The sequence below is a fragment of the Psittacula echo genome (genome assembly GCF_963264785.1).
Source record: "Psittacula echo genome assembly, chromosome: 4".
Taxonomy (NCBI): domain Eukaryota; kingdom Metazoa; phylum Chordata; class Aves; order Psittaciformes; family Psittacidae; genus Psittacula; species Psittacula echo.
This window is the reverse complement of record NC_137738.1, coordinates 82,223,278-82,240,452: the sequence shown is the minus strand read 5'-3', so window position 1 is coordinate 82,240,452 and position 17,175 is coordinate 82,223,278. Positions and strand designations below refer to the sequence as shown.

The window sequence follows — 17,175 nt, the reverse complement described above, 5'->3', positions numbered from 1 at the left end:
AGACAGAGTCCAGAAATCTGTTACCTCTCCCAGCAAAAAGACACCAGATAAGGATGGTAAACATTCCTGGGAAGCACATGGGATCCTTAGGTGGAGAAGCTATGCACAGGAAGAGGATAAGCTAAATCTAAACTGGCACAGAAGCACACAAAATGGGTACTCTGCTCCTCAGCCGTTGAGTCATCTGCTTTGTGCAACACACTCGTGTCAAAGGTGCCTGTGCTTCCTCACTGAAACACTGTGAATGAAACTCACAGAGCACTGCCAGAAACACTGCTCCAGCAAAGCAGCTGCAGGTACTTAGTCATATCCCAAGGCATTAACGTTCGCACAGCCAGGGGACAGAGCTCAAGTTTTGCATTATTTATTAACTGAGCTGTACCACACTACTAGTCACTGAGCTGAAAAGCCTACACTGCTCTATAGAAGTGGCACACGGTCTGAAGCAGCTCTGGAAACTATTTTCCATTATTCCATCTCATTAAGCTCCTTCCTTTTTTTTTCCTCCCATCTCTGTATCTTTCACATTGTTTATTTTTTCAGATACTTGCCTGTGCTGTGTTCATTCTTTTGGCTGCTCTGTCCTGAAGTAAAACAGCCTAGCCTTCTGCCAGCTATTTCCCTTTGTCTTGCCAATGTTACTAAAAGAAGACTGTCTTGCTGGCATGCACCTCCTCCCTGACTGACTACCCAGAACAGAAGCACAGTCAGAAAAAAGACCTCATTGATTCAGACACAGATCCATTTTACCATGAAGTTATGCACTGCCACAGCTAACTTCTCTGGGACTCAGAGCACTGTATATTGTACTTGCAGCCTCTCTACACAGTGTGTGAGGAAAAGGCTGCAGCTGCATCTGCTTGACTTGTCTCCCATTTTAGTATCCTACTCCCCACACCACATGTATGTTGGCTCTGTCTAGTCTTCTTTCTACAGTGAGCCAAGTGGTCCCACAAGAGGAGATCCAAGAATAGAATAATCCATTTCAGGGCCTGTTCCCTGGAGCTGCATGAAAACACCAAATCTGCCTTACTTGGGACTTCAGTACGTGGTATACTTCAGTATTTTACAAAGAAGTCATAAACTCTCAGACTTCTTTATGATATGCCCCAGGGCATACAGCACAAACTACATGTGCTGTAATAAAACCCAGAAAGTTGCAAGCCTTGCACAAGACACAGGACAAATCAACACACACTAATTAGCCCAGTGGCCAGAATGCACTCCCATGTGGTCCTCTAAGTTACAAACCCCCTTACTCAAGTCAGGAACCAAAAATGTACAAAACAAGAGAGATGTCACCAACCAAGAGGAAACACTGAGCACAGTGATGATCTTAAATCTTCCTCCTCTGATGTGCTTTGATGCCAAAGTCAGCTTTGTCAAGAGAGACCTGTTCTCACTTAGAACCCAGAACTAGAAATCCTCTCTTGTCATTAGACATTTTTAACTGTATTTCAACTGAACATCCTTTAGCTTCTAGCCATAGCCACCCGTGGTTCTTCCAATGCCTGTTTAACTTTGTGAGAGTTTGGTCACAAAAGCATACAGCAATACAATTCCCTTCTCAAACTGAGAACATTCAAGCCAGCCGCTACCATTTTCCATAAGAATACCCTGGAGATGCAGGAGATGCATCTCAGAGTAGATCTGTGCTCCCAGCAGAAACACTGAAGAAGCTCTAGGCTCCAGAGAGCCGTAAAAGCCATGGGAGTCATGTAAAGCCATACAGAGAAGAATACAGAGATCTTAAGCATATCTCAGATCATGCAGGAGTTGACAGCTTTCACCAGCAATGCAGTTTTGGACTCTACCCCACCTATTCTTAAAGGTAAGTATGACAAAAAGGGACTGTGGAAAAGCCTGAACCCTGGGGACATTCTTCTCAGCAGCTTGGAGATGTCCCATGGGAGATGTGCAGAATTCATGGAGATGCTTCTTTGAGGAAGGAAGGACACACAGGGGCTAACAGGCATCCTTTGGCTGCAAAGAGCAGTGAATTGTCCAGGAAGAGCCAGTGCCATCTCCACAACTGCAGTGCTATTATAGGCGTAAAAATACAGAGCCCTCTTTCTATGTACATTAAAATTCTGTAATGAACATTTTCCAAGAGAACAGATTACTCACCTGTATTTATGAATGATGGCATTAAACAATCTTCCATCGCGCCAGCAGGTAGTGAAATTTTCACAATGTATTCCAGCATACCCCTCAGTTGTTTGCTGCGACCACAGGAGCAGTCTCTCTTTAGCAGACATGTCCTCTGACTCTCCAGTAACATGGATATCAGATATCTAAAACACAGTTAAGGTAAATATTACAGTTACACCTAACCTAATATTTATTAACCTAACCTAATATTTAAAACATTGCAGAAAACCACTCTGTGTTACTGAAAAATTTCCTGATACCTGCAAACATGAATATAATGATTATTTATCATCATACATAAATAATGTACTGTATTAATATTCTTTCATGCCCTGTCCTCATGGACTCTTAGTGTCTTCAATGAAACACAAAAATCTTAGCTTCTTCACAGTTTGCTTCAGTTAGTCAGTTTTCAGCCTTCTGGCAACAATATACGACTACTACATCATGAAAAACGTGACTATCTTATGTTGGTAATGCCTATAATAATCTATTTTATGTATTATACCTATTATACATAAGTTGTATATAATCATATATAAAATACAATGGTTTATATGTATATAGTTTTATATGTATATATTATGCTTATGTAATACCCATATTTATATTATGTATACTTTACATAGCTACAATGCTCATCTCAAAACAGATTAATTTCTAATATTTGTTTGTCTGGAATTCAGTAACACAACAGCCATTTACAGTGAAAACTGATAACAACAGGTTTAGGACAAAATTTTCTGAGAAGCATTTAGGAGTGACTGAAAGATTAGAAATAAAAATTTTGCCTGATAAAGAAGGTTTGGTTTTGTATTACCTAAATATTCTCAACTTTGTTACAGAAAGCAGGAAAGTACTGGGAATTTTACATACAAACACTACTTTCTAGTACATTAAATTCTCCCCTAACGAAATTCAGTCAAATTGCTTAGAAAACTACCACTGCATAAATATGAAGTAGATATTTCCCTAATTTTCACATGTATTCTTTGCAGTTCATGTTATAGACACTGCAGTCAATGTAAATGTGAACTGCAAGGCAGACCTAAAAGAAAACATGCCTTGATAAAGAAAGTGCTATTGCATGTTTTTCTTGTAAGTGACCACCTTTTACCACTTACTCAAACAACAATAGATAATATAATGTTATTACAAAGTATTAAAACACTAAGAACCCAGGTACCATGAGGCACACTGTATAAGGATCATAGCTCAGACACTATAAAAAACAGACAGAGGTGCTTAGAGGCGCTTGGGCAGAGGCAAGAGGACTTGAGACAACACCAAGGCTTGTGGGTGGATAATAAACACCCCTGTGAGCCCACCTGGAAGAGGCTTCATCACACAAGCCTACGCCTTACACCACGGGGAGACACAGGTTTCCTCCAGCTCTGGAGCCATGCTGAGGCCACAGCTCAGTGGAGGTTTGCCCACAAACAACTTTGGGGGTGAGGTAGGTGCTCCAGTTAGCTGCAGAAGAGGCTTAACTTGAGCTGTGCCAATTTCAGAGATCCTGCTCTGCTGTAAACCAGGGAGCATCATTCATGAGGTCAAGTGGGACAGTCATAACAATGCCTCCTGACCTGGAAATCTCTGCACACAAGGTATCTTCTGTCTGGGCTATTTGCTGGGGGACTTCACACAGGCTAGGATGGAAATTATGGGGTCTTCTCACATTAGAAACATGCAAAACACAGTGCCAGGAACAGAGATTTAACTTTCCTACCAATACTGCTATGTCAATGCCTGACTGGAGATGGTGTGAAGCACTAGGAAGCAGGGACTAAAGGAAGTCCTTTAATAAAGCCTTTAGTTATGCTTTAGTAAAGCAATGTAGCTACCTCTGTGCTTGCTGCAATTTCTGCTTAACCAGCTGTCATACCTTCAGGGGAGATGAGCATTTATAGCTGTACAGTAAATTGTAAGAAAATGTAATACAGGGAACAAATTAATTTATTTTTTATCCAAGTATCCACAAAATCACAAGTTGTGAAAGCAGTTCTTCACATCACAGACCATCATATCTGCTGGCTTTAGGTAAGGGAAAAATACATGCACCAGTGCTAGAAAGCAAAATATTTTTAACTGTTCAACTAGCCCACAAACAACTTCTGAAGATCTGACAGCATTTTTTGCATCCTTTTTGTCTCCAGCTTCAACACTAAACAGTTTTAAGAAAGATCAAAGAGAAAAAGAAAGAAAAAGGAAAGAAAGAAAAAGAAAGGAAAAAAATCACTTTTTTGTTTAAAATACTGAAGGGAACACGAGATCACACAAAATACAGATGGTATGAGTCCTGCATGTGAAGACAACAGGGAATCCAATGTGGTGAAAGACCAATTCAAAAATCACTGTGAAAATTTTCTTGTAAAGTTCCAGGGAACTCATCTGTAGTGTGAGACTTCCTTTGTGTGGGTTACCTTTATTCTTTGGTGTTTCAAAGCAAGAAAGCAAACTAAATATTTTTCAGTAGCTTTAGTTTCTATTCATCACAGAGCAACCAAACCACAATATAAATGAAGTCAGCCATCTACCACTTATCCGGACAACACTTCTGAAAGAGATGATGTCATCTGGAAGTGCCAAATTTCTTAACAGAAAAAAAACAAAACCCCTGTATTTTTTCCCCCATCATTTACAGAAAATCCTCTGTGTGTAATCCTTAAGTATCACATTTTATAATACATTCCAGCACAAGTGAGCTAACACTGTAATTTGCTAATGGTCATTCCTTATTGCTAAGTTCAAACCTCCAGCCTCCTTCACGGCTGATTGACCAGCGATGGCTGTGTACATTTCAGACTGCAGAGAGTGCAAATACAGCATATTTGAGTGCACATTAGGTTCCTCTGGAAACAACTGATTTCAGTCATCAAGGCCAACTTCTGAAGGTCATACTTTTGTCTGTTGTTACCTATAAACAACATTTGTAGCTATGGACACAAACACAAGGAAAACACTTTTCACTCTGAAAGTGACCACTAGGAAAGCTCACAGTCCACATTTTGGATGGCTAAACCATGAGTTTAGCTCATTACAACAGGTTTTCAATCCAAAATCTTCCAAGTACCAGTTGGCATCCCAACTAGTCATCTGAATGACTAGGAACAGACTAGGCTGAGTTCAAAAACTGAAATTGCTTTTCAGTCATGGAGGTAGCCCATTTCAATACTGGTTAATGAACTCTAACATTAGCCTGAGATCTGAAACAGCCTGAGCTGTTTTCTAAATAAAGTGCTTCAGATTCCAAAGCTAAGATTTCAGACTTCTTCATAAACACTGTATTCGTATTTTTAAAGTATAAAAATACACCAAGGGAAATGGTGAGTCAAACAGCTATATTTTATTACACTTACAAGCTCTACTTTGCAAGATGCCCTATTAACTTGGAACTACTTAAAAAGTAAAATACTAGCCTCACAAAATAAGATGTCAGAGAAAAAAAGAACACATCTTGCCTTTGACAGACACATAAGGAGAGTATAGATACTCATCTACCAACTACACATTATCATTAATATTTGTAACACCATCTGCCACAGTAAAGGAAAAGAACTACTAAATCAGGAATACCAGAACAGAAAATAAGTTAAGTGGCCATCAAATCTACTGTTCAAATTTTGTCCTTCAAAGCAAGTTTATGTGAACCTTTCATTCTTATACCCCTCAAGCCTACCATTTACCCAATAGAAGCTGTTACTAAAAGGATATTTGTTCCTTTAAGCATGGAAAAAAATACTGAGCTTGCATGAATTTGAACAGTTGTTTGCTACAGATCCAGTTCAACAAATTAGCTCAAAGCCTGTGAATTACAAGTTATGCAAGAAAAGGTGACAAAGGTAATTCTTTGCACAGCCCTTGTATTTCAGGATCAAAGTCTTAACTGGCACTAAATACTCTGGTTTCTTCTTTCTAACTTGGAGAACTAGTTCATCCCTACAACTTCAAGTGTTTTTTCTCTGCTTGTAAGTTCCCTCTGCTTCACACAGAACACAAAATCCATACACCAGAAAGCCTCAAGCTCTTTGCTTGCACTGATTCCAGTGAGGCAGTTTTGAGTACAGGCTGACAGGGTTGGACTTGTTCAGCCTGAGAAGAGAAGGCTCTGGAGAGAACTTACAGCAGCTTCCAGTACCTAAAAGGGGCCTACAAGACAGCTGGAGAGGGACTTTTCACAAGGGCATGTAGTGACAGGACAGTGGGTAATGGCTTTAAGCTGACAGAAGGTAGATTTCAATTAGATATTAGGAAGAAGTTCTTTATTGTGAGGGTGGTGAGGCACTGGCACAGGTTGCCCAGAGAAGCTGTGGCTGCACCATCCCTGGCAGCGTTCAAGGCCAGGTTGGACGGAGCTTTGAGAATCTGGTCTAGAGGAAGGTGTCCCTGCCCACGGCACAGGGGTTGGAAATGGATGATCTTTAAGGTCCCTTCCAACCCAAACCATTCCATGATTTTGTGATTCTGTGAACACAGAGTCCAGCTTTGGACAGCACCCTTCAAAAAATATTGGATCAGTTGAAGCAGACGGAAAGAGAAAAACAAGAATGACAAAGATCTAAAAACTTATGACCTCTTAGGAAAGACTGAAAAATTGGGCTTTTTTTTTTTTTTTTTCCTAAGTCTGAAGTAGAGAAAACTGAGGGGAGATGTGCCAACAGTCTTCAAATATGTGAAATGCTTTTGCAAAACAAGTTAATAAATCAGCTCTTCTGGGAATAGGAAAAGAACTAATGAGTTTAAAATGAGCATATGTATTTTCAGCTAAACTCGCTTTTCAATGCAAAAGACAAATAAACACCAGAATAATTACTCAGGAAGTATGTGAAACCACCAACAAGGCAGACCCAGAAGAACAAGTATCAGTCAAAAATGGTTTTCTTTAAGTTGTCTTGGCTTCAGGTACAGAGGTGACCTAGATGACATGTCCAGAACCTTTCCAGCCTAGTTTTGTAGTTCCATTAATGATTATAGATCTCCTTCATTCACCAGCATTTAAGGTGGATTGCACCTGCTTCTTTTGAGTATTACAAGGAAGCAAACAATGCAAATGAAGCAAAACTCCAGAGTCTTGCACCTTCGCCCAGCAAATCACATTCCAGAAGACCAACCGTACTACATGAATAGGCAATACAAGATTATATGACGGAAGGCATAGTTGGAATGTGTCTTGCTATCTTACAACTATTCACAATTATAACTGCAGTAATAAACAGACGATTACCTAGCCAGAAGTATTCTACTGAATATGCTGATCATAAATAATCTACATTTTTTTATTTAAAAGCAACTATATTGCCTTTAACCTTACTCAAATACATGTGTTTTTTTCTTTCAGGTTATTAGTAGTACTGTAGATGAGAAGAAAGCCACTGTATCAAACACTATGTAGATGCATAGCAAAAAAATACCTGAGGAACTTGAAGCCAAGACAACAGTTGAGTACTGGAACTAGATGAGTGATGCTGTTTAGATACCAGGCATTTTTTTCTAAAAAACATTTACATCCATAAACCAGAATGGAAACTACCACAAATTAGGCTGGAAGAATAATGTGATACACATAAACCATTGGTTTTGACACAAGCTGACAATCGCCAAAAACTGGTGATAGTGCCAGCTGGTAGCTATCGTTTGCTTGCACTGAATGAAAACCCTGGGTTGTTTCAACACATCAATATCACAGTGGCACTATTCTCTGCAGGGAAACCAAGATTACAGCCTTGACTTTCTACTCTACCTGCATTGTGCTAAAACATCACTCAGAAGGGGAGTTGCTTCAGGAAGCCTGTTTCAGTTCTGATTCACTTCTTGACCTTAATGCAAACTGCCATCTGCTCTACAACTGAACTGAAAACTAGATATTTCAGCAACTTGGTTTTCATATCATTAAGCAGTGCTTTATTGATGATAGCAGCACAAGTCTCAGTGCTGATGTAAGAGCTCAATAGAAGTTTCTTTTTCTCCCCTCTTCTGCCTGTGGTAACAAGAGGTATATGCCTTGCTGGAGTAATAACTGCAGCAATATTAGATGATTATGCAGGCAAAAGCAGCCACGCTTGGCTAAACAGACACAGCCTCATCCTCTCTTACTCGGTAATGACGTTTTGTTCAATTCAAAGAACATCCCTAAGCTGTTCCTGAATTCCAGTTAAGATTAAGAGGGCAAAGATCTCCATGTGTATTAGGAGGTTATTTGTACTAGTATGTATCTGTATTTAAAAACTAAGCTCAGAAATAGTGTAATTTTGATTCCTGTTACTACAGTAAATAATATAAACAACAGAAGTGTAGTTAGCTCTTTTCTGGAAAGAGTACCTTTGGCATATGCCTATTGCCTCTGTTCACTCAACTCAAAGCTCAGATGTCCCTGTTGAGCAAGGGCGAATCAGTTTTTGACGGGATATTCATATCAGCAGCATTTGACCCATGCTTACAGACCTCGGTTGCACTGAAGATAAGTGAGGCAGAACTGCTAATGTGGACTGAATTGGTAAGCATGCATACCAACAGGCAAAAATTTGCTTTCCTTCAGATAGTCTGCAAGTAAGCTTGTACTCTGGTTTCTTTTGTTGTAAAAGGAAAATAACTGTACCCCCAGAGGAAGATGGAATTTCAATAATTAATATTAATAGGTCATCCAGACAGTTTGGGAGGAAATATCTTTTTTTAAAAAATCTAGAGCATTATTAACATGATTTATGCTCACTTCTATTTCAAGCTGCCTACATATTTCTATTATTCTTCAGTTCCTATTGGCCATAACTGAAACAAATTAGAAAAATTCCTTCCCTTGATACAAAGCCCAAAGGAATTACAAGACCAACAAGAGTTGATAACAAAATTTACTGCAGATACTGAATGCGAACTTAAACAACTCCCTAAAATTCACTCCACCTTCTAGAGCCATTTTAACATGAAAACCTCTTAAATAACTTAGGAACCAAATAAAACTACAGACAACAAAACAGCACAAGAATACAGCAATATTCCTGAAGTACAGAGGTATTACACAATCTATGAAAACAATCAAGTAATATATTATGTCCTTCAACTACCCATTAGTATCACAGCATGGGTAAAAGGCTTATAAAGCAAAGGGAAGATACTTTTGTGACAGAAAATATAGTATTCCAATACTTATTCTGACCTAACTTTCAAAGATAATGTACTGTGCCAAAATATTTACCTTGCGCCTGTTTGGAGGAGTGCTAAATAATGTCTTTTCTTTTGGCAACTGGGAAAGCAGAGCATCAGCAGAATAAAACCTCTTTTGTTCAAGCAGTGGATCACTTTTGCTTTCAGAAAGAAAGTGATGCAACTTTCCAGATTTATCACTTTCTGGGACATCTTCAATTATTCTGCAAGAAGTTATGTTTAATCCAGTTTCTTCATGTTTTTTGCCTAAAAAGTGGATAGCAGAATCCAAGCTGGCTGCTTTTCCATAACAAAGCCCACTAGATTTCTTTAGGAATGCTAATTCTCTCCTGTTACCATCCTCCAAATACTTCTTTTTCCTTGTACAGCTTTCCTCTGAATTCCTCTTGTCTTGCTCCTTTAACCATGTCTCTATTTCATCAGTCTTGGCTAGCCTCTGATTATCACCATGAAAACTGTCCTCACAAAGAGAATCACTCTTTGTTGCACCCAGTAAAACTTTTGTTTTAACAGAAGCCGAAGGATCTCTACTCACAGGCAGAGCATTACCAGTCACTGTCACTCTCCTGGGGAAGGAATCAGCCAATCCCACACCTTTGGGATGAATCTCGGTGTTTTCTGAAATCCCCACTTCATATTGGCTTTTTTCTTCTTTCTCATTAACCTGGACTGAATCTGGTCCCTCCTCGGTTGATTTCTTTCTCCTTTTTCTTCTGAAATATTTTCTTCCAGGGGAATGTTTAGCTGGACTTAATGGAGCTTTGGCAGGATCTAAACACTGCTCTTCCTTTTCAGCCCTCACACATCCACAGACATTCCCCATTTGGCTTTTGGTAACTTACAGTTGCACAGTCTCATTTGTTCCAGTATATTTACATACTCTTAAATCCTCCTCAGAAAGTTAAGAACCACCGTTTGCGCTGTAATTTCTTCCAGGCTGCCCGTCCATCCTCCTCAGTTCGTAGCCATTTTGCTTATGAGAAATGCACACGCAATAAACTTTGTGGCACGCTGCCCAGGCAGGGCCTGTGTCTGATTAGACACTGTGGCTTATTTCTGGCCACCAATCCTCTTAAATAAACATCACTGCTCCAGCGTTGGGCTGTAATGCTGATGGCCTTTCACAGAGATGACATAGCACTTGTGAGCAATAGAAAATTCTCGCATGCATTTTAACTTTCTGTTTCATATAGTAACTTGAACAAGATAAAGTGGAAAAATATGCAGGAACCTTTGAAACTATTAGCTACGCTCCAAATCCAAAAGCAAGCAGCACAGCAAATAGCAGAGAGTTAGGAGATTTGGTTTGCACTTCAGATGTTTTTATTACGTATCCAATGATCCACAGAAAGGAAGATTAAAAGGGAAGGATCAGAGATTGCTCTGACAGCTTGTTGGGAGTCAAATTTTTGTACACGGACTTTTCATAGCAGCTGATGTGATTTTTCACCAATTTGTCAGCTATAAATAACCTGCTGCTTTACTACTGTCATACAAGCCTAATAGCTTGTTCAGGCAGTGGCGCTGTGGTCTAGGGGCTGGAACTTTGCAGCAGATTCAAACCTTCTAGCAGATAAAGGTGAAACAAAAGCCAAGAGCCACTCTGCCTAGATAATAGTTCAAAAAGTTAATGTTTATAAAAATGGGGCTTTACCCTGCTCCCACGCTCCTGTTCTATAAGGATTTCTGTGTAGCTCTGAATATAACAGCCAAGAAGCATCTAACTGCACCTGAAACTAGGTAGAAATATACAATATTAAAATGCAGCAAAGTCTAATTGCCAGTGTATTTTGTTTGGAAAATATCTTTTTAAGCTTCCACTTCATTTTTGTTACTGATATGCAAAACCTATTAAAACCAACAGGGGTAGATGTGTACAGTTTCTCATGCTGAGAAAGAATTACCAAGTGACTTGCCAAGCATTATCAGGTGTTACCACTGAGTTTCCCTTGCTTATTCAAAAAGGAATTGCAATAATGAAACACAGAGACTTTATCCCCAGGGACCAGTTCTAGTGAAGTATTCTACGACATTTTACTGACAGGATCTAGAATGAATAATACAGCACAGAAGTAGCATCAGCCTCCAAAGAATTTCCAAGAATATGGATGCTCATTGCAACTTACGACTTTCAGGGCACTGGGGCAAAATTTGATGGCAATGCTTATTTTGTACCATAATGCTAAGGGACTAGAAGGCTGTTACTGAATACTGTGTACCACTGACAGGCAGCTACGCACAGGTACAATGCTAACATATTTCTTTTCAAAGTAGATGTTTATGCTATAACCACACTCTTTCAATTTGTATTTGCCTCTGTCCTATGCTTAACATATGGGTATGGTTGTGACATTTGCTCCCCTTACTCACAGTGAAAAAGCTGTATTCTAGTCAGCTTAGAAAAGTGACTTTCAGCCAAGGCCAGAGGACTCACTGATTTAAAACATCCTTCCACATGGGACTAAGATGGGTCCTGACATGGCCCCTTCTTAATGAGCAGAAAAGCACATTAGAAAAAAAACAGTCTCTGTAAATGACATCACTGTGTTTGTACAAACAAATGGCTTTTATGCCCGAAAATACACATTTCTTTCCTCTCTCATCAGAAAAGATGATTCAGGATTTTGCAGTGCGACAGACCAAGACTGATATAATTTCACACAGATATAGCTTCTGTTTTAACAACACTTCTAGTAACAATAACATATGGTTACATAGATCACAGGTTAATACTAAAATATTACATTATGTACTCTTATAAAAAACTTATCTTGATAAAGCAGAAATTATGTAAAATACTAAAAAGTATCCAGCATTCCAATGAACAATTGCAAGTTTTCATGCAACATTAACTGTCCAATGGAAAAATGTATTAAAGACCATTGGTAAATATTAGCTATGAATAAATGTATTCCAAATATATCTCTGCAGATTATTAACAGCATTTGTGCTTTTCTATCTTCCTAGAAATAGGTAAGAAAAATTGTATTTTGGGTACTTAATAACCAATTTAACAATACTAACTAGCTGTTCCTGAGTGAAAAGGCTATCTCCTCTCTATCAAGAATTCTTTCTGCTGTTCCTTGTTTTTCCATGAAGCAAAAAGTAACTTTACAGTCACTTTAACTTTCTAAGTCACTTATGCTCTTGAACCAAAGAAAATACCAAGGACAAAAGAACTGACAGATGGTACTTGTATCAGTTGTGAGGGTTTTTTATATAAATAATCCTATGCAAAATCATATTCCATGTTAAGGGAAGATGACAAATGAAAGTGTGCATAACTAAAGATAAAATGACCACTAACTGAAAATCTGTAACATTGCAACTTTGCTCTTTGCAAGGGAAGAGATGGACATAACAGGATTAAACAGGATATTCAGAAAGGGGAAACTGAACTTTCGTCTAAAACCTGTCTAGTAAACCAAAGAAATACGATGTTCTAAAGCATCAGAAGAGACTACTACTGAAGCCTATGAGAACCACCACAACATAGCAAAGACCTGACCACACCAGTGACTGTCTCGGACATCTGACTAGATCAGAATGGAAGCTCAGTGCTGGCTGAAGCCAAAGATCCAGATGATCAAAGCTATTAAAAATATACTATCATTGGTTGTTGTGGGGTTTTGGTTGGTCGGTCGGTTGGTTTTGTTTTTTAAATGAAAAACCCAAATGTACAAACTTCTACCCACCAATGCTGGAAAGTTTTAAAAGGATGTTAGTGAAAGCCTTTTTCTGGCCGCATAAACCCTTAGGAAGTGTAACATGAATAAAGGATTAGACCAACACTTGTCTGCAATTTGATCTGTCTTAGAGGCTGCTTAATCACAAATAAGAGGTTAACATTCAGACATGGCAAACAAAAGATTAACATTGAGCCATGAAGTAGCTCATAGAGACTTGTATAGGTTTGCATTCAACCATAGATATCTGTAATTTATCAATCATGTCTGTGAAATGCATTATGTACGTAACATGGGACATGTGTATTACACATTATACTGGCAATGTTGTTGAATATCTGTGTATCTCTGAGTCTGCAAACCACTAAGACCATTCATCCTTTGTACACTGAACACTGCTAATTTATGCTCTATCATTTGTTTCCTATAGTTAGCAAATGTTGTAAGAGAAAGGTTACTCCACTTTGCCAATGAAACCATGCCTGGTATCTTTTATCAAAAGCCTACCAGGAACGCATTTCAGGTAGTTTTGGATCTAAGATCCCTTCCCCCTCTTCTTTAGTTTATGCAACACAGCAAAAGCAATGGAGCATTTAGTATAAATGGGACGTGTCATTTCATGGTACTAAAACAGCATACCAGATAACCAGCAAGCATTTTGTTGTACAGCCCATAGGTCACATGCAAAGCGACAGAGAGATAAACATAAGCCAAAGAGAAAGTGAAAATTAAAGCAGTGCAAGATAGAGAACAAGTTAAAAAATAAATCCTTTCCAGTATGAACAAAGGGTTATATTCAGAGCCGTTTGAGCTGTGGACTGGCAACCACTCCTCAAAATCTGAAAGTACTGGTCAGCTTTCAGGTACCACTGAGCTACCAGAAACCATAACCTTGAATGGGAGAGGTTTTATATCCAGTGACATGGCTTACAAAAACAGGAATTTGCTCCTTGTTAGTGGTTTTATGGGCTTAAGGACAAAAAGAATCAAGCAGATGAGCAAAGTGCTCATAAAGCTTATCCTGCTACAGATATCCCACTATTTGTAGAGATAAAATCTAAATACGACCCCGCAATGAGCCTTAATGCCTCTGATCCTTGCTGTGGTTCAGAAGAGACCCAGAAATTCCAAGAACTCCACACTCATTTTCTTACTGAGAGGCAGCATTTTTTTTCTTAAATTGCTGAAGAATTCTAGAAGACATAACTAGGAGTTCAGCTGAGGGATAAAATACAGGAAGAGTATACCCCACTAAATGCTGAACGATAGGTCTGCTGCAATGGCTACAGAATTGCAGCTCCCAGGTGGAACACAGTTTATCCTACAACCACTTATAGCCAGAGATTAGACAACTGGCAACATAGCTCCATCTTTATATTTCTGAGAAGATCAGACCTCGAACTGTTCTAGCTATTTTAAAGCAGAGGCACATTAATCTTCAACCTTTGGGCTCCAAGAATACAGCCTTCACAACCAATGCATCTAATTACTACCCTCATTCCAGGTTTGGAGAGCTAACTGCTGTAAGGGTTATCAGGAACTTGAGAAATGCCTGGGTAGCTGCCCTTTACCTTAGACAAGTCATCTATAAACAAATCCACCCTTCTTACTTTTTCGCCCAACACAGGTAAAAGGTTAACTACTGATCTGCTGGACCAAATAAAGAATGAATATTGCTCACTGGTTTATGGGGAGTCAGCAGCAAAAAAAAAGAAAAGTATTTGCTGGTTGACAGGAGAAATGTGAAGAGGTTACATGTGTCCCAAGGAAGCCTGAGAGAAAGCACCCATCTGGCCAGAGAGCTATAACTGTACTGTAACATCCAGACAAAAACACTACTGACTGGAGCCTCAGCAAGCAGCATCCTGAAAAGAGGCTTGACAGCAGGGAGCTTGGGAGAGTGGAAGGAAAAGTGGCAGTTCCTGAGTTGCAAAATTATGATGAAACTGAAATGGACAAAGTCACTGAGTCACAACTTCGAAGCTCCAAAAATTTCTGCAGGTCTGAGTTCACAAAGGCCTAATTTTGGAGGCCTGAAAATTTAAAGTTGCAGTTTTTGCTTTGTTTTGTCATGCTTTTTTTTAACCAACTGCAAATTATTCTAAATATTTGACACTTGTTAAATTAAAGAATGATTGCAGTGGTTAGAAAAGAAGCAATCACCAATTTTCATAGAAATTATCTTCCTAAAATTGTGGTTACCATTCTACTTTCATTTATAGCTGCTTATCTCCAGTTTCATCAGTGGAAATATACTGGGTGTCGAAGAATGAGTCCATTCAAGTATTAATTTGGATATTTATACATACAGCCTATAATTATACAGAATACTCTAATCTGATTTAGCATGTTCTACAGGTGCCAGGAAAATAGCTGACATTAGTTATTGCATTAAGAAAATGAATTTTTAAAAGCTGCATGTTATTAAAAGCATGTGAAATGCATACACTGAAAGCCTGCCTAAATCCTATTAACATACATGTCTCGGAGATTTTCAATACCCACAGGACAGATTATTTTCTAACAACTCAACAAACTACTGGATTTCCCATTCCACCTTTCTGTGTCTTATATGTAATTACTTTGGACACAGAAGAATTTCTGGACTTGTGCAAATGCAAAAGTCAGTGGTATAACTCAGAACAACATTTATATTTATTTACTCATGGGTAAAAAAGTCACAAAGCCATTACCATCTCTAGGCATAATTCAGATGCAAGAGAAACGTAAGAGGTATATCATCTTTTATTTTTGTTCATCATGTCTTTCCCCTAAATCATTCTTAAATTTCTTCCAGTGCTCAGGAGAATTTTCTGTTTTGAGGAAATATTATCGTTCAGATAAGTGTCATGACTCAGAGAAACAAGCAGCCATAAACAACAGCCAAAAAAAATACCTGGCATCTTGACTACCTCCAAGGTTGCACTGTTATTAGAATAGACATAAATGATGGAGCAGAGGCAGTAACATCACCCAGGAAACACCTCCTTTATACTCACTACGAAATTAACTAGTTCTGCAAATGCTGGGAAAATTTAAGAATAGTTCAGATGAAGACACCCTAACATATATGTCTACATGTTTAAATGCTGGCTAGGTCTTGAAGAGACCATCTTTTCCAGTGGAAGCAGGATTTAGTTTCCTAAATATGGGCTTCTAGAGCTCTTTGAAATATTCGGCTATATACCAACTGGCCTCCAGCTGCAGATCTGGAAGAGCATAGATCTCTCATACATCAGGTGTCTCATCAAGGAACTCCATATGCATGTGCTGGATAGTCTAGCACACCTCAGATGTTACTCTGATGCCACCTCTCTTTATGAAACTAAATCAAACACCCTGGAGATCTAGTTAGTAAAATCGACGCATCAGAATCAGAATTACCAGGTTGGAAGGGACCTTCAAGATCATCGAGTCCAACCCATGCCCTACACCTCGACTAAACCATGTCACCAAGTGCCACATCCAATCTCTTTTTAAACACATCCAGGGATGGAGACTCCACCACCACCCTGGGCAGACCGTTCCAATATTTTATTATTCTTTCTGTGAAAAATTTCTTCCTAATATCCAACCTGTACCTTCCTTGGCGCAGTTTGAGACTGTGTCCTCTCGTTCTGTCAGCTGCTGCCTGGTGAAAGAGACCAACCCCCACCTGTCTACAACCTCCTGAAAGGTTGTAGTGATAGAGAGTGAATAAAGAAAGTCACACTGAAAGAGAGTGATAAGGTCACCTCTGAGTCTCCTTTTCTCCAGGCTAAACAACTCCAACTCTCTCAATCGCTCCTCGTAGGGCTTGTGGTCCAAGCCCCTCACCAGCCTCGTTGCCCTCCTTTGGACGCGCTCAATCATTTCCACGTCCTTCTTAAACTGAGGAGCCCAGAACTGGACACAGTACTCAAGGTACGGCCTCACAAGTGCTGAGTACAGGGGAAGAATAACCTCCCTGTTTCTGCTGGCCACACCATTCCTAATGCAGGCTAGGATGCCATTGGCCTTCTTGGCCACCAGGGCACACTGCCGGCTCATATTCAGCTGGCCATCCACCAATACCCCCAGGTCCCTTTCTACCTGGACACTATTCAGCCACACTGTCCCCAACTTGTAACATTGCAAGGGGTCTTTATGGCCAAAATGTAGGACTCGGCACTTAGACTTACTAAATTTCATCTTATTGGAT

General features: G+C 39.3%; 1 protein-coding gene across 1 annotated transcript in view; it reads right to left on the bottom strand.

Moving 5' to 3' along the window:
- The window catches only part of DST (dystonin), a gene marked incomplete at both ends in the record, with an annotated part of 299,020 nt that overhangs the window by 159,371 nt on the left and 122,474 nt on the right, over positions 1-17,175 (bottom strand). Inside the window, one exon of the mRNA XM_080615920.1 lies at positions 2,128-2,294. Within this exon, the coding sequence (XP_080472046.1) occupies positions 2,128-2,294 (167 nt within the window). The remainder of the gene's footprint in view (positions 1-2,127; positions 2,295-17,175) is intronic.